Here is an 18,526-nt window from a genome sequence, read left to right as displayed (position 1 = left end):
CTGCCACCTGGACAGTGGAAGCCGGTGGTTCTACCTGGGCCGAGGGTCCCACCAGTGCCTGAGGCTCCGGCTGAGTGAGTGCCACAGGGGCCGAGCATTGCACACAATGAGGGTAGGTGGAACCTGCAGGTAACATAGCCGCACAAGAGGTACAGGTTGCAAAATAAGCCTGTGCCTTGGCACCCTTGCTTTTTGCGGACGACATGCTGTTGTCTCCTCTTAGAGCAATCAGTGAGGGTATATAGCCAAAAGCAAATAATGCGGCCGAACAGAGCAAATGTATATATGTATACACACACTTCGGCACCCAGGGGGGCCAGCACCTAGTAACCGGTGCGGCTTACCGACCGCCCAAAGCGGTTGTGTGTCCACCAGATTCCCTGCCTGGGCCTCCCAGAGCTGTGGAGCTCGTTCTGAAGTTCTCCACCAGCAGAAGTGATTATAACAATGGCTGCCAGCGTTCTCAGAGGAGGAGGGAGCCGTGGGCGTGACTCAAAGTGCGGGAATCTGGTGCCCCACAGTGCTCAGTGAGGGGGGAGGAGGATACCTAAGTATGCTCCAGCCCTCACCGCTGACGTCCAGTCTAGCGTCCCGCCCTTACCCCTGACTGGCAGGCCCGGGGGCGGGAGTATATGGTACTAGGCCACAGAAGCCGGGGACTAAATTTAGTAACGCGGCCGGCAAACAGGCGCGGTCGGCGCGGTAGTCCCGGCGACACAAAAAACACAGCAGCCGCTGCAGCGTTTGTTACACAGGCGCTCTATGCGCCGTCCCCAAGGGGACACAGAGTACCTCTGAGAAGCAGGGCCTGTCCCTGATACCCATTCTCCTGTCCGTCAGATTCCCCCAGGGGCTGCGGAGGGAGCCCGGTCCCAGTGCATTGTGACCGGTTAGGATCCCACTTCTCCCAGAGCCTCTAAGGGATGGGGAAGGAAAACGGCATGTGGCTCCAGCCTCTGTACCCGCAATGGGTACCTCAACCTTAACAGCACCGCCGACAATAGTGGGGTGAGAAGGGAGCATGCCGGGAGCCCTGTTAGGGGCCCTCTTTTCTTCCATCCGATAAAGTCAGCAGCTGCTGCTGACTAAAATGTGGAGCTTGCGTGAATGTGTGCCTCCTTCAACACAAAGCAAAAAACTGATGGGCCCGTGATGCACGGGAGGGTGTATAGGCAGAGGGGAGGGGTTACACTTTTTAAAGTGTAATACTTTGTGTGGCCTCCGGAGGCAGAAGCTATACACCCAATTGTCTGGGTCTCCCAATGGAGCGACAAAGAAAAGGCACTTTCTAATGCGCACATAGCCTAAAGGGGTATTCTCAGGATTGCAAGTTAAGACCCATCTATAAGATTAGGCATGAGCATCCAATCACTACTAGCTTCTCTCGACCCGCCTTTACACAAAGACAAATTATGAATCCACAGGGGGAAAAGAAAAAAAATAAAAAATAAAAAGCTGCAGCTGCCACTAACTTCTTGCTAAGTAATCATTTGTCTGAAGGCGAGGAGAGAAGCCAGTGGTGAATGGGTGCGGGATTCACGTGACATCACAACCTAATGTGAGCCCCAGGAACGCAAGTGTCAAAATGGGATTAAAGTAAAAACTTATTTTAATAGGGCCAAACATGGGAAATGACAAGGGATTGTCCAAGTGGTGGACCCCCCCCCCTTTAAGGGAGGAAACTATAGTCTTGTGATGATTGTTGGTGATCCCAGCAATCAGAAAGTTCTCCCATCTGAATAATTGCCTTCTATTCACAGAAATCGATATGAAGGGAGCGATATATAATATTGTTCTAAATCTGATCTTATTCTGCCTGGTGCATGCATTTTAAAAATAAGTTGATTTACAAGTTATTCTAGCAATAGAAGAGATACCTTTCCAGATGTATGTCCACAGAAGAAGAAGCGGTTGGATTGTCGCATCACCGTAATACCGGGGACTTCAACTGTATACTAAAGGGGTAAAAAAAAAAAAAAAATTCTTAATCAAGTTTTGCAACCATTATAACCCCCAATCTGAAATCTATCACCTTATACATTGGAAGACCCCCTTTAACCATATTATCACTGCTTAAGAGATACTGCTGACTAAAGAGTGGATTCAGTTATGAAAGACCACATCCCCCCCAACTAGACATTCAAGAACTTTAAGGGAAAGGCAAGGGCAACCATTATCCTACAAGTAGGGTGTGGGAAATGTGTGAACCAGCACAAGTTGGCAGATCATTTCTGGCCATAGCTTTGATGCAAATTCAAGCTGTAGAAAGGTATGTGTAAGTGGTACTTTGCACGCTGCGACATTGCAAGCCGATGCTGAGTGCGATAGTCCCCGCCCCCGTCACAGCTGCGATATCCTTGTGATAGCTGCCGTAGTGAACATTATCGCTACGGCAGCTTCACATGGACTCACCTGTCCTAGGATGTTCCTCTGGCCGGCAACCCAACTCCTTATTAAGGGGCGGGTCGTACGGAGTCACTGCGACGTCACACGGCAGGCGGCCAATAGGTGCGGAGATGAGCGGGATGTAAACATCCCGCCCACCTCCTTCCGCATATCCTACGGAAGCCGCGGTGACGCCGGTAGGAGATGTTCCTCGCTCCTGCGGCTTCACACACAGCGATGTGTGCTGCCGCAGTAGCGAGGAACAACATCGGACCGTCGCGTCAGCGCAATTATGGATTACGCCGACGCTGCACCGATTACGACGCTTTTGCGCTCGTTAATCATATCATTGAACCTTTACACACTACGATGTCGCATGCGATGCCGGAAGTAAATCATTTTCAATTTGACCCCACCGACATGGCACCTGCGATATCGTAGTGTGCAAAGCCCGCCTAAGAGCTACAGCCCAATTGAAGAACCAAGTTCCATTCCCATGGGAGCTCTCCTATGTCGTTTTTTCTTCATCACCTACTGACTGCAAGTAGGGACATGGGTACAAACCAAATAAGAGAAGACAGCCGCATAATCATGAACCATTTAGGGTTTTGGGGTTTTTTGTTTTTTTTTTTCCCCCTTTCTCCAAGGCTTCCATGTCCACCCGTGATTGCCAATATAGTTCATCACAATTAGAGTTTACGGCAATAGCTGCAGATGAGCAATAAGCTGAAGTCTGCCCGGATGAGCCAAGACTCCTTTTTGGAGGCATGAAAAAGGTGACTTATGTTAAGTAAACCCATTACCTTTTGTGTTTCCTGCACTGTGTTTAGATCCATCTGAAGGACGTGGTTCTGCATACCTCCCATGAGCAAAGTGTTGCCATCTGTGAGTAAGAGACTGTGGTTGTCTATAGTCTCATCCATCCTAGAAGCCGGAATGACAATCAGTGTAAGCAATTAGTGAGAAGGATGGCAGTGAGAAACAATATCTTAAGTACTAGTTATAAAACTGTTCTGTTAAAATCCCATGAAATAAAAAAGTAGCCAGTAACTCACAAGTAGTCAAAGATGCTCAGTCCGCCTCTCGTCATACATTTTAGGTTGTTCTTTGAGAGGAAAAGAACCCCAGTGTCCACACTTTGGATCTGTCGGATATCGTTGCTACCATGCACTTGAAAAGAGGAGTATCTCTCAAGGGCAGGACTGAAGAAGGATGTGGCATGACCCTAAACAGGTGGAGAGAGTCACACAGTGGATCATTAGATTTGCAAGAATCTGCTCTAGTCCTGTGACTTCATATTTCATAATCAGAAAGAAAGACAAAACATCTGCTATTACAGACGTTTTCCCAATACTAATGTGACCCCCTTTCATTTGGCCCAACTATCCCTAACTAAGGCTATGTTCACACACTGCATTTTTTACCCGCGTTTTTTGCTGCAGAAATTTGAGAAATTCTTGTAACCCTTCTGCAGACATTTCCCAGCAAAACCTATGGCAAAAAAAAAAAAAAAAAAAAAAAAAAAAAAAAAATAGCTGTGTGCACACTGCGTTTTTTTTTTCTTAAGAAAAGTCTTTCTGCAGATTGTGAGAAAAAGAATGTGCATGTCACTTCTGCAGCTAACTGCATTATTCACTCCATTGACTAATGTAATCATGAAATCACGCAGGGAATAACGCAGGCAGCAAATTGTGTGCATTTCATTGCGTTTTCCTGCATTATTCCCACGTTATTTCATGTTTTTCGGGACATAATTCTCATCGCTGCCAGGAAAGTGATGTCATTATGACAGGAAGAGTAAGCGGAGTAGAGCGTAAACACAGACCATACTCAATCCCTGGAAGCCGCACAGAAGCACTTCCGTGTGACCTCCGTCGGGTGCCCGTGCAGTCTGTGTCCCGCTCCCTGCCAGCCCTGTGGCTGCCTGCCCTGCAGTATCAGCAGCTTCTCAAACTGCAGTGCGGGCAGCCACGGGGATGACAAGCGCTGCCGTCAGGAGGTTAGATGAGATCGTTACCTGCTGTGACGCTCTCCTGACGTCAGCGCTGTCACTGCCTTCCATTGCCCGCCACGTTCTCACGTCACGTCTCGTGGGCGGCACGAGACTGTCACCAGCGGTGACGTCACGGGATCCCGCGATTCTTCGCTGAGAACGCAGCGGGCATAGAAGTCAGTGACAGCGCTGACGTCAGGAGCTCAGGAGATAGGAGGTTAGATGAGATTACCTGCTGTGACTGACAGCAGCGCTCGTCATTCCCTGCAGTGACCTGGGCTGACCTATTGATGTTAGCTCAGGTCACTGCACTACTCTCCCAGCCAATGGGGGAATATTCTGTTCTTCATTGACTGGAACAGTGACTATGGTATGGATCGTCATGGGACTCCCTTATTGGATTACACCGGCCCCGGATTTGATTGTTCTTTTCAATAAAATGGTGTAAGAGGGAATGTTTTGGGGAGTGTTTTTTCAAATAAAACTTTTTTTGTTGTCTATTTTTTTTTTTTTTATTTATTACTGACTGGGTTTGTGATGTCAGGTAGCTGATAGACGCGTGACATCACTAACCCCAGTGCTTGACCCCATTTATTACCCAGTTTGCTACCGCACAAGGGCAACAGGATGAGTTGGGGCAAAGCGCCAGGATTGGCACGTCTAATGGATGCACCACTTCTGGGGCGGCTGTGGCCTGCTATTTTTAGGCTGGGGAGTGTCCAATAACAGTGGACCTCCCTAGTCTGAGAATATCAGCTGTCCGCTCTACCTTGGCTGGTGATCCAATTTGGAGAGGACCCCACGCTTTTTGTTTTAAATTATTTATGTAATGTAAAATAACAGCGTGGGGTGCCCTCTGTTTTGGATTACCAGCCAAGGTACAGCAGCCAGCTGTGGTCTGAAGGCTGCAGCAGTCTGCTTTACCCTAGCTGGCTACAAGATATATAGTGGACCCCACGTCTTTTATTCATCTATCCATTTATCATCTATTATCGATATTTATTGCTGTTAAAGCATTAAAAAACGCAGGGACCAATCTGCAAAAAGAAAAAAAAAAAAAAAAAAAACACACCAAAAACGTGGTAAAAAACATGCGTTTTTCAGTGCCTTTTTTTAACGAAGGTGCGCTAATCCTTCGCTCAAGAAATTTCTGAAGAAAAAAAAAAAAGTCTAGTGCGCACAGAGCCTTACACTTTCCCAATACACCTCTACCTTGCTGAGCTCTCTGCGGCATGTATATATACACACACACACACACAAATAATCGGCATATCATAACGCTTGTCATAATAAAGTACTGCACTGTAACCCAGGCTGAGAAGAGAGAAGTGTGATCTGGGCATGCGTGCTCACACTGCTGTCACAGAAGCGGCCCCGACACCACATACTATGCTCAGCTGATCCAAGTCAGTGCTCTAGACCAGAAGGATTAAAGCCAGAACATCAACATACAAATATATGTTCAGCAGAGCGAAGAGGTTACCGGAGCAGGGCAGGTAGCAGGAGTATATTGGGAAAGTGATAGGAATAGTTAGGACAAATAAAGGAAAGGGGGGGGGGGGGGGCATTAGTAGTGGGAAACCTCCAATGGTGAAGGACAAATTCTAGATGTGCAAGCAATATGGCTGCATTTCTTGTCTTTACAAATTTGCCCACTGTAAGAAATCAGAAAGTTACCAATCTGAATTAGAAGAAGGCAGTTTTTGGTCTAATATAATATTTTAAATCATTACTTACTCCATGGTTTCCAACCCAGAGCATCTCTTCATGAACATCAAAGTGGACAGCCGACACAGGCACGCCAACCTCAGAGACCGTTGTGTGCAACTCTGAGTACATGCCTTCCATGATCCGAACAGTCTCTGGGACAGGGATCCCTTCCAGGCCAACACGCTCATGGTTTAGCTCTACAGGCTGCAGGAGACCAGGGTTCAAGTGGGGATCGAGGACTGGATCCAATGGAGCATGTAAGGCTGGCGAGTACTCTGCCAGACCTGGGTCCAACCCATCAAAATTCATGTTGACTGGTATATATGGCGGTGAGAGAACTGAAGGGGATAAAAAAAAAAAAAAAAAAAAAAAAAAAAATAATGTATTTCACTGTATAGTATAATATATATCTGTGCTGTTAAGACACTACATCAATGGCACAGTGTTGTACAATAAACTTTCAGGAACTCCATTATGTACCAAGGAGAGCAGTAAACCAGAAGTAAAACCATGCTCCAATACACTGTTGAAAAAACTGTTCTGTAGAAAAATATCTATCCATATTCCCTAAACCACAGCAGTCATGGAAAGTGACAGATGGTACTGACCCTTCCTGAGGAGGGCGCACTGATTTTATTTTACAGAGTACAGGAACCCCTTTTTTTTTTACCTCCTAGTCTAGGTCTCCTAGGGTCTTTGCCTCCTAGTCTGAAAGCAGCATAATGCAGGGGCAGAGATCCTGATTCCAGCGATGTGTCACTTACTGGCTGCTTTGTGTAGTTTTGATAAAAATCACCGTTTAATCCACAGTAGATTACCATTACAGGACTACTTTGTGTGCTGCTAGGTAGTCCAGCATAGTCATGAGCTTTGTATAAGGCCGGAGTCACACTTGTGAGAAACTCATCGCATCACCCGGTACAGCCGCACACTGACAGGAGCAGGTCAGCTGCATGTATTTCTATGCAGCCGAGATGCTCCTATCCAGAGGGCAATAGGCCGTGCTGGGTGATGCGAGATACTCACGCAAGTCTTGCAAGTGTGACTCCGGCCTAACTGCTAGATCTGCAGCAGAGAAGACATTGATTTTATCAAAATGACTGCAAGCAACTCAGTAAGTGACATCGCTGGAATCAGGGTCTGTCTCTACATTATGCTGCTCTCAGATGAGTGTGCAAAAGCCTGGTGACGGATTCCCATTAAAAAGGTTTTAATAGAGTAGACCTGACAGGTTTGATATCAGGTCCACCTTAAAAAGCCAGACCCTTACAGCTTGCTTTGCTGTAGTATTGAAGCTGCATTAGTCCTGCTAATGACAGCAATAAACGACTGATCAGCACAGACAGCCGATAACTGGGCCCTATTCAGATCACTGGATCTTCATGGAGCCTCCAGCAGAAGAGGTTTATATCCAGGTTTCTTCAAATCACTGCATTTGAGCTCTCTTCTACTGTAGTAAAAATGGTTCTAATATTAACCTCATTTGTGCCATATTTAATTTGCCCTTTTTGTTTAAAGCACCATTCAAGCAATTTTTTTTTTTTCTTTTCATTGATGGCAGTGATTTAAAGGGAACCTGTCAGCAGATTTGGTGACAAAGCTACAGCCACCACCAGTGGGCTCTTATATACAGTATTCTAACATGCTGTATATAGGAGCCCAGGCCACTGTGTAAAGTGTAAAAGAAGGGAATTTTGTTTACTTACCGTAAATTCCTTTTCTTCTAGCTCCAATTGGGAGACCCAGACAATTGGGTGTATAGCTATGCCTCCGGAGGCCACACAAAGCATTACACTAAAAGTGTAAAGCCCCTCCCCTTCTGCCTATACACCCCCTGTGCATCACGGGTTCCTCAGTTTTGGTGCAAAAGCAAGAAGGAGAAAAAAATTATAAATTGGTTTAAAGTAAATTCAATCCGAAGGAATATCGGAGAACTGAAACCATTCAACATGAACAACATGTGTACACAAAGAACAACAGCCCGAAAGGAACAGGGGCGGGTGCTGGGTCTCCCAATAGGAGCTAGAAGAAAAGGAATTTACGGTAAGTAAACAAAATTCCCTTCTTTGTCGCTCCATTGGGAGACCCAGACAATTGGGACGTCCAAAAGCAGTCCCTGGGTGGGTAATAATACCTCATAATGGAGCCGTAAACGGCTCCGTCCTACAGGTGGGCAACCGCCGCCTGAAGGACTCGCCTACCTAGGCTGGCATCTGCCGAAGCATAGGTATGCACCTGATAGTGTTTCGTGAAAGTGTGCAGGCTCGACCAGGTAGCTGCCTGACACACCTGCTGAGCCGTAGCCTGGTGCCGCAAAGCCCAGGACGCACCCACGGCTCTGGTAGAATGGGCCTTCAGCCCTGAGGGAACCGGAAGCCCCGAGGAACGATAAGCTTCGAGAATTGGTTCCTTGATCCACCGAGCCAGGGTTGATTTGGAAGCTTGTGACCCTTTACGCTGGCCAGCGACAAGGACAAAGAGTGCATCCGAGCGGCGCAGGGGCGCCGTACGAGAAATGTAGAATCTGAGTGCTCTCACCAGATCTAACAAGTGCAAATCCTTTTCACATTCGTGAACTGGATGAGGACAAAAAGAGGGTAAGGAGATATCCTGATTGAGATGAAAGGGGGATACCACCTTAGGGAGAAATTCCGGAACCGGACGCAGAACCACCTTGTCCTGGTGAAACACCAGGAAAGGGGCTTTGCACGACAACGCTGCCAGTTCAGACACTCTCCGAAGTGAAGTGACTGCTACTAGGAAGACCACTTTCTGCGAAAGGCGTGAGAGAGAAATATCTCTCATTGGCTCGAACGGTGGTTTCTGAAGAGCCATCAGCACCCTGTTCAGATCCCAAGGCTCTAACGGACGCTTGTAAGGAGGGACGATGTGACAAACCCCCTGCAGGAACGTGCGTACCTGTGGAAGTCTGGCTAGGCGCTTCTGGAAAAACACAGAGCGCAGAGACTTGTCCCTTAAGGGAGCCGAGCGACAAACCCTTTTCCAATCCGGATTGAAGGAAGGACAGAAAAGTGGGCAAGGCAAATGGCCAGGGAGAAAACCCCTGAGCAGAGCACCACGACAGGAATATCTTCCACGTCCTGTGGTAGATCTTGGCGGACGTTGGTTTCCTAGCCTGTCTCATAGTGGCAATGACCTCTTGAGATAACCCTGAAGACGCTAAGATCCAGGACTCAATGGCCACACAGTCAGGTTGAGGGCCGCAGAATTCAGATGGAAAAACGGCCCTTGAGACAGCAAGTCTGGTCGGTCTGGTAGTGCCCACGGTTGGCCGACCGTGAGATGCCACAGATCCGGGTACCACGACCTCCTCGGCCAGTCTGGAGCGACGAGGATGGCGCGGCGGCAGTCGGCCCTGATCTTGCGTAACACTCTGGGCAACAGTGCCAGAGGAGGAAACACATAAGGGAGCTGAAACTGCGACCAATCCTGAACTAAGGCGTCTGCCGCCAGAGATCTGTGATCTTGAGACCGTGCCATGAATGTCGGGACCTTGTTGTTGTGCCGGGACGCCATTAGGTCGACGTCCGGCATGCCCCAGCGGCAACAGATCTCCTGAAACACGTCCGGGTGAAGGGACCATTCCCCTGCGTCCATGCCCTGGTGACTGAGAAAGTCTGCTTCCCAGTTTTCTACGCCCGGGATGTGAACTGCGGATATGGTGGAGGCTGTGGCTTCCACCCACAGTAGAATCCGCCGGACTTCCTGGAAGGCTTGCCGACTGCGTGTCCCGCCTTGGTGGTTGATGTATGCCACCGCTGTGGAGTTGTCCGACTGAATTCGGATCTGTTTGCCTTCCAGCCACGGCTGGAACGCCTTTAGGGCAAGATACACTGCCCTTATCTCCAGAACATTGATCTGAAGGGAGGACTCTGTCCGAGTCCAAGTACCCTGAGCCCTGTGGTGGAGAAAGACCGCTCCCCACCCTGACAGGCTCGCGTCCGTCGTGACCACCGCCCAGGATGGGGGCAGGAAGGATTTCCCCTTCGACAGAGAAGTGGGGAGAAGCCACCACTGATGGGAAGCTTTGGCTGCCCGCGAAAGGGAGACGTTCCTGTCGAGGGACGTCGACTTCCTGTCCCATTTGCGGAGAATGTCCCATTGAAGAGGACGCAGATGAAACTGCGCAAAAGGGACTGCCTCCATTGCTGCTACCATCTTCCCTAGGAAGTGCATGAAGCGCCTCAGGGGGTGTGACTGGCCTTGAAGGAGAGATTGCACCCCTGTCTGTAGTGAACGCTGCTTGTTCAGCGGAAGCTTCACTATCGCTGAGAGAGTATGAAACTCCATGCCAAGATATGTCAGAGATTGGGCCGGTGTCAGATTTGACTTTGGAAAATTGATGATCCACCCGAAACTCTGGAGAGTCTCCAGAGCAATGTTCAGGCTGTGTTGGCATGCCCCTTGAGAGGGTGCCTTGACAAGTAGATCGTCTAAGTAAGGGATCACAGAGTGTCCCTGAGAGTGTAGGATTGCCACCACTGTTGCCATAACCTTGGAGAAGACCCGTGGGGCTGTCGCCAGGCCAAAAGGCAGTGCCACGAACTGAAGGTGTTCATCCCCTATGGCGAAACGCAGGAAGCGCTGATGCTCTGGTGCAATCGGTACGTGGAGATAAGCATCTTTGATGTCGATTGATGCCAGGAAATCTCCTTGGGACATTGAGGCGATGACGGAGCGGAGCGATTCCATCCGGAACCGCCTGGTTTTCACATGCTTGTTGAGCAGTTTTAGGTCCAGAACAGGACGGAAGGATCCGTCCTTTTTTGGCACCACGAACAAGTTGGAGTAAAAACCGTGACCCCGTTGCTGAAGAGGAACAGGGATCACCACTCCTTCCGCCTTCAGAGTGCACACCGCCTGCAGAAGAGCATCGGCTCTCTCGGGGGGCGGAGATGTTCTGAAGAAACGAGTCGGAGGACGAGAGCTGAACTCTATCCTGTAACCTTGAGATAGAATGTCTCTCACCCATCGGTCTTTTACCTGTGGCAGCCAGGCGTCGCAAAAGCGGGAGAGCCTGCCACCGACCGAGGATGCGGTTTGAGGAGGCCAAAAGTCATGAGGAGGCCGCTTTGGGAGCGGTGCCTCCGGCGGTCTTTTTAGGACGTGACTTAGACCGCCATGAATCGGAGTTCCTCTGATCTTTCTGAGGCCTTTTGGACGAGGCGAATTGAGACCTGCCCGCGGACCGAAACCTCGATTGTACCTTCCGTGGTTGAGGTCTGTTTGGTTTGGACTGGGGTAAGGATGAGTCCTTTCCCTTGGATTGTTTAACGATTTCATCCAATCGCTCACCAAACAAGCGGTCGGCAGACAATGGCAAACCGGTTAAGAACTTTTTGGAAGCAGAGTCTGCCTTCCATTCACGTAGCCACATGGCCCTGCGGACTACCACCGAATTGGCAGATGCTACCGCCGTACGGCTCGCAGAGTCCAGGATAGCATTAATGGCGTAGGACGCAAACGCCGACGCCTGAGAGGTTAAGGACACGACTTGCGGGGCAGATGTACGAGTGACTGTATTAATCTGCGCCTGACAAGCTGAGATAGCTTGGAGTGCCCATACGGCTGCGAATGCTGGAGCAAAAGACGCGCCGATAGCTTCATAGATGGATTTCAACCATAGTTCCATCTGTCTGTCAGTGGCATCTTTGAGTGAAGCCCCATCTTCCACTGCAACTATGGATCTAGCCGCCAGTCTGGAGATTGGAGGATCCACCTTAGGACACTGAGTCCAGCCCTTGACAACATCAGGGGGGAAGGGATAACGTGTATTCTTAAGGCGCTTGGAAAAACGCTTGTTTGGACAATCTCGGTTTTTCTGGACTGCCTCCCTGAAGTCAGAGTGATCCAGAAACGTACTCAATGTACGCTTGGGAAACCTGAAACGGAATTTCTCCTGAGAAGCTGACTCCTCAATTGGAGGAGCTGGGGGAGAAATATCCAACACCTGATTGATGGTCGCTATCAGGTCATTCACTACGGCGTCACCTTCAGGTGTATCTAGGTTGAGAGCGGCTTCAGTATCAGAATCCTGATCTGTTACCTCCGCTTCATCCTCCAGAGAGTCCTCCTGCTGAGACCCTGAACAGTGTGATGAGGTGGAGGGAATTTCCCAGCGAGCCCGCTTAGGCGGCCTGGGACTGCGGTCCGTGTCAGAGACCTCACCCTGGGACCTATGGGTCACCCCAGGGTCACTTTGCTGTTCCAATTGAGGGGGACCTGGGGTCAAAGATTGAACAGTGCCCGGGGCCTGAATCACCGGTCTGGACTGTAAGGCTTCTAGTATTTTAGCAGACCATCTATCCATACTCTCAGACAGTTTGTCAGCAAAAGCTGCAAACTCCGTCCCTGTCACCTGGACAGTGGGAGCAGGTGGTTCCACCTGGGCCACCTGTAGCAGAGGCTCCGGCTGAGTAAGTGCCAAAGGGGCCGAGCATTGCACACAATGAGGGTCAGTGGAACCTGCCGGTAGTATAGCTGCACATGAGGTACAGGTTGCAAAGTACAACTGTGCTTTGGCACCCTTGCTTTTTGCGGATGACATGCTGTTGTCTCCTCTGAGAACAATCCAGGAGGGTATATAGCCAAAAATCAACAGAGCGACCGTACAGTGCAAATGTATAGCATATATATATATATATATATATATATATATATATATATATATATATATATATATATATATATATATATATATATATATATATATATATATATATATATATATATATATATATATATATATATATATATATATACACACACACACACACACACACACACACACACACACACACACACACACACACACACACACACACACACACACACACACACACACACACACACTTCGGCACTCAGTGGGGCCAGCACCACAGGTGCTGCTTACCAACCGCTCAGAGCGGTTGTGTGATCACCAGATTCCCTGCCTGGGTCTCCCTGTGATGTCTCTCCTCTCCAGCATCTGAATCGCTGACAGGAATGGCTGCCGGCGTTCTGTGGGGAGGAGGGGACCGTGGGCGTGCCCAAGAAAGTGCGGGAATCTAGTGCCCCAGTGTACTGAGTGAGGGGGGAGGAGGATACTAATGTATGCTCCAGCCCTCAGCGCTGACGATCTGTGCAGCGTCCCGCCCTTCCCCTGACTGGCAGGCCTGTGGGCGGGAATATGCGACACTAGGCCGCAGAAGCCGGGGACTAAAGTTATAAGCGCGGCCGGCAATAAGCGCGGCCGCGCGGTAGTCCCCGGCGCACTAACACACCCAGCAGTGCTGGAATGAGTATGGCACAAGCGCTCCATGCGCAGTCCCCACGGGGACACAGAGTACCTCACAGTAGCAGGGCCTTGTCCCTGACGATACCCGGCTCCTGTCCAGCAGATACCCCAGGGGCTGCGGAGGGAGCACGGTCCCCGTGCCTGGAGACCGATTCGGATCCCACTTCACCCAGAGCCCATAAGGGATGGGGAAGGAAAACAGCATGTGGCTCCTGCCGTGTACCCGCAATGGGTACCTCAACCTTAACAACACCGCCGACAAAGTGGGGTGAGAAGGGAGCATGCTGGGGGCCCTGTTATGGGCCCTCTTTTCTTACAACCGACATAGTCAGCAGCTGCTGCTGACTAAGCTGTGGAGCTATGCGTGGATGTCAGCCTCCTTCGCACAAAGCATGAAAAACTGAGGAGCCCGTGATGCACGGGGGGTGTATAGGCAGAAGGGGAGGGGCTTTACACTTTTAGTGTAATGCTTTGTGTGGCCTCCGGAGGCATAGCTATACACCCAATTGTCTGGGTCTCCCAATGGAGCGACAAAGAAATCACTTTATAATACTCACCTATGGGGTCGGTTCGGTGCAGAATGGTCGGATGGGTGTCTCCGTTCTCCGGTATCTCCCCTTTCGGCCATTTTTTGTCCTCTTTCTGAATCCTGGGTGTATGACGCGTACTACGTCATTCCCACAGGCCGACATTGAGGTCCTGCACAGGCGCACTGATCTGCCCTGAGCATTTCCATGAGTATTGTAGTGCGCCTGCACAGGATCTCAATGCCGGCCTGTGTGCGTGACGTAGGATGAGTCATGCACCCAGGATTCAGAAAGGACAAAAATGGCCGAAAAGGGAGGCGCCAGTAACTGAGAACGGAGACACCGATCTGACCAGTCTGCACCGAACCGACCGTATTATAAAGTCATTTTTATGTTCTACACAGCGGCCTGGGCTGTTCTATACAGGATGTTAAAATGCCGTATACAAGCGCTCAGTGGTGGTGGCCGCAGCTTATAGTCACCAGATCTGGTGACAGGTTCCCTTAAAAACCTAAACCCCCTGACCCATTCTTATACTCACCCTCCAGTGACTTTCAGCACTACCAAAGCATCCTGTGCCCATAACGTCTGACTGGCCGGAAGTCAGAAGTTACATCACAAGGGCTCAGTACAAAGTCTATGAGAGTCAGAACCAGGCTCTCAGACTTACATTGAGTTGGGACCTCCGGTGCACTCCATGACACATTCGAGGCCTGCCAGCGGCGCCAATCACTAGAGACCGACCGGGGCGGCGCTAGAAAGAGATGAAGAGGCCAGAAGAATGAATAAGATAAGGGACTTAAAATTAGGAAAGAGTCACACCTATGCCAGTCACTCACATCACCCGGCACAGCCACACACTAGCATCTCAACTGACTAGAAATACATGCAGACGTGCCAGGTGATGAGAGTCACTCGCAAGTATGACTCCGGACTTAAAGCAACACTCCAGCCATGAAACAAAAAAAAAAAAAAAACCCCACACACGCACCAGTCTGACTGCAGCTACACACACACGCACCAGTCTGACTGCAGCTACACACACGCACCAGTCTGACTGCAGCTACACACACTCACCAGTCTGACTGCAGCTACACACACTCACCAGTCTGACTGCAGCTACACACACTCACCAGTCTGACTGCAGCTACACACACTCACCAGTCTGACTGCAGCTACACACACTCACCAGTCTGACTGCAGCTACACACACTCACCAGTCTGACTGCAGCTACACACACTCACCAGTCTGACTGCAGCTACACACACGCACCAGTCTGACTGCAGCTACACACACGCACCAGTCTGACTGCAGCTACACACACGCACCAGTCTGACTGCAGCTACACACACACGCACCAGTCTGACTGCAGCTACACACACACGCACCAGTCTGACTGCAGCTACACACACACGCACCAGTCTGACTGCAGCTACACACACACGCACCAGTCTGACTGCAGCTACACACACACGCACCAGTCTGACTGCAGCTACACACACACGCACCAGTCTGACTGCAGCTACACACACACGCACCAGTCTGACTGCAGCTACACACACACTCACCAGTCTGACTGCAGCTACACACACTCACCAGTCTGACTGCAGCTACACACACTCACCAGTCTGACTGCAGCTACACACACTCACCAGTCTGACTGCAGCTACACACACTCACCAGTCTGACTGCAGCTACACACACGCACCAGTCTGACTGCAGCTACACACACGCACCAGTCTGACTGCAGCTACACACACGCACCAGTCTGACTGCAGCTACACACGCACCAGTCTGACTGCAGCTACACACGCACCAGTCTGACTGCAGCTACACACACGCACCAGTCTGACTGCAGCTACACACACGCACCAGTCTGACTGCAGCTACACACACACACACACGCACCAGTCTGACTGCAGCTACACACACGCACCAGTCTGACTGCAGCTACACACACGCACACGCACCAGTCTGACTGCAGCTACACACACACACCAGTCTGACTGCAGCTACACACACACGCACACACACACACACGTCTGACTGCAGCTACACACACACACGTCTGACTGCAGCTACACACACACACACCAGTCTGACTGCAGACACACACACACACACACACACACACCAGTCTGACTGCAGCTACACACACACGCACCAGTCTGACTGCAGCTACACACACACGCACCAGTCTGACTGCAGCTACACACACACGCACCAGTCTGACTGCAGCTACACACACACGCACCAGTCTGACTGCAGCTACACACACACGCACCAGTCTGACTGCAGCTACACACACACGCACCAGTCTGACTGCAGCTACACACACACGCACCAGTCTGACTGCAGCTACACACACACACCAGTCTGACTGCAGCCACACACACACACCAGTCTGACTGCAGCCACACACACACACCAGTCTGACTGCAGCCACACACACACACGTCTGACTGCAGCCACACACACACACCAGTCTGACTGCAGCCACACACACACACACACCAGTCTGACTGCAGCCACACACACACACACACCAGTCTGACTGCAGCTACACACACACACGCACCAGTCTGACTGCAGCCACACACACACACCAGTCTGACTGCAGCCACACACACACACACACACACACACCAGTCTGACTGCAGCCACACACACACACCAGTCTGACTGCAGCCACACACACACACACACACACCAGTCTGACTGCAGCCACACACACACCAGTCTGACTGCAGCCACACACACACACACACCAGTCTGACTGCAGCTACACACACACACACACCAGTCTGACTGCAGCTACACACACACACCAGTCTGACTGCAGCCACACACACACACACCAGTCTGACTGCAGCTACACACACACACACCAGTCTGACTGCAGCCACACACACACACACCAGTCTGACTGCAGCCACACACACACACGCACCAGTCTGACTGCAGCCACACACACGCACACCAGTCTGACTGCAGCCACACACACACACACACACACACACACCAGTCTGACTGCAGCCACACACACACACACACCAGTCTGACTGCAGCCACACACACACACACACCAGTCTGACTGCAGCCACACACACACACACACACACCAGTCTGACTGCAGCCACACACACACACACACCAGTCTGACTGCAGCTACACACACACACGCACCAGTCTGACTGCAGCCACACACACACACGCACCAGTCTGACTGCAGCCACACACACACACACACACACACCAGTCTGACTGCAGCCACACACACACCAGTCTGACTGCAGCTACACACACACGCACCAGTCTGACTGCAGCTACACACACACACACCAGTCTGACTGCAGCTACACACACACGCACCAGTCTGACTGCAGCCACACACACGCACGCACCAGTCTGACTGCAGCCACACACACACACACACGCACCAGTCTGACTGCAGCCACACACACACACACACGCACCAGTCTGACTGCAGCCACACACACACACACACACACACACCAGTCTGACTGCAGCCACACACACACACACACACACACCAGTCTGACTGCAGCCACACACACACACACACCAGTCTGACTGCAGCCACACACACACACACACACACACACACACCAGTCTGACTGCAGCTATGCACGTGGAGCTGCAGCACTGCACCTGCCCATACAAATCACACCACAGGACTGTCAGTACCAGCGGCTGCAAAAAAAAAAAACAGCCCTGTCCCATGCACACAGCAAACTGCCACATACAGCACGACTGAACAGAGCGGTGATGCCCGTATGTGCAGAGCAGACACCGCTCCAGAGGGATAACAAGGAGCATATACTTTGCACGGGGATGTACACCAGCGGCCCCTCCGCCCACTGCCCCGCCACGGGCTCCAAATCCCTTCTTACGAACATTCCTCCATGATTACCTGTTAAGAGACCATCTTTTGTATGCGGCCACCCGCGCCACAACCTATCGCCGCCTACAAGCTTGGCTGGACTGACAGTACAGTGCACCAATCAGAGCGGACAACTAGAATAGACCAACCAATAGAATCTGCAGGAAGAGCTTGAAGGCTAAAGCCTGCTTGTTGACGGAAACAGCGGCGGAGAGTGAGGTGAGACTGCAGAACGGAAAGAAAAGAGAGTCAAAGTTCCTGCCGCCAGCACAGTTCGCGCATGGTTAATCCATCAACAAATTACCGTAAATCAGGGGTCTCATACCCGGCTCGGTATAAGGGCCGCATATGGAAAAAAAATAATGTGGGGGGGTGCATTGTTTCAGGACAAAATTACGTTTTTAGTGGTGCGATATTTTTTTTTACACCTTTGGATCACTGTGAGCATTTTTCTCTCGTTTATTATAACAAATTGGCACTTTTTTGTGATTGAGATATATATATATATATATATATATATATATATATATATATATATATATATATAAAAGCATTTTCAAAAGGTAAAAAAAAGTCATGCTTTATTTTGATTTTTTTTTTACATTTTATTCCCTTCTTATAAATAATATTGTTTTACAATAAGCACCATATAGTAATTTTGGCCAACTGCTTGTAGTACTGTGCCCATCCTTGTCCCTATCCTGTAGTA

General features: G+C 50.2%; 1 protein-coding gene across 3 annotated transcripts in view; it reads right to left on the bottom strand.

Moving 5' to 3' along the window:
* The window catches only part of PAN2 (poly(A) specific ribonuclease subunit PAN2), a 152,239-nt gene extending 134,289 nt beyond the window's left edge, over window positions 1-17,950 (bottom strand). For 2 of the 3 annotated variants that reach the window (XM_075336999.1, XM_075337000.1), the window contains exons 1-6: window positions 17,848-17,919; window positions 14,583-14,666; window positions 6,116-6,426; window positions 3,441-3,610; window positions 3,189-3,309; window positions 1,878-1,955 (exon numbers count right to left, since the gene is read on the bottom strand). In XM_075336999.1, the coding sequence (XP_075193114.1) occupies window positions 1,878-1,955; window positions 3,189-3,309; window positions 3,441-3,610; window positions 6,116-6,397 (651 nt within the window). In that variant the 5' untranslated portion in view covers window positions 6,398-6,426; window positions 14,583-14,666; window positions 17,848-17,919. Of the gene's footprint in view, window positions 1-1,877; window positions 1,956-3,188; window positions 3,310-3,440; window positions 3,611-6,115; window positions 6,427-14,582; window positions 14,667-17,847 lie in introns of all 3 variants that reach the window. The other variant, XM_075336998.1, reaches the window with a different exon arrangement.
* Between the last annotated feature and the right edge of the window lie 576 nt (window positions 17,951-18,526).

This window comes from Anomaloglossus baeobatrachus, chromosome 2, assembly GCF_048569485.1.
Source record: "Anomaloglossus baeobatrachus isolate aAnoBae1 chromosome 2, aAnoBae1.hap1, whole genome shotgun sequence".
Taxonomy (NCBI): Eukaryota; Metazoa; Chordata; class Amphibia; order Anura; family Aromobatidae; genus Anomaloglossus; species Anomaloglossus baeobatrachus.
This window is presented reverse-complemented; position numbering and strand designations above follow the sequence as displayed.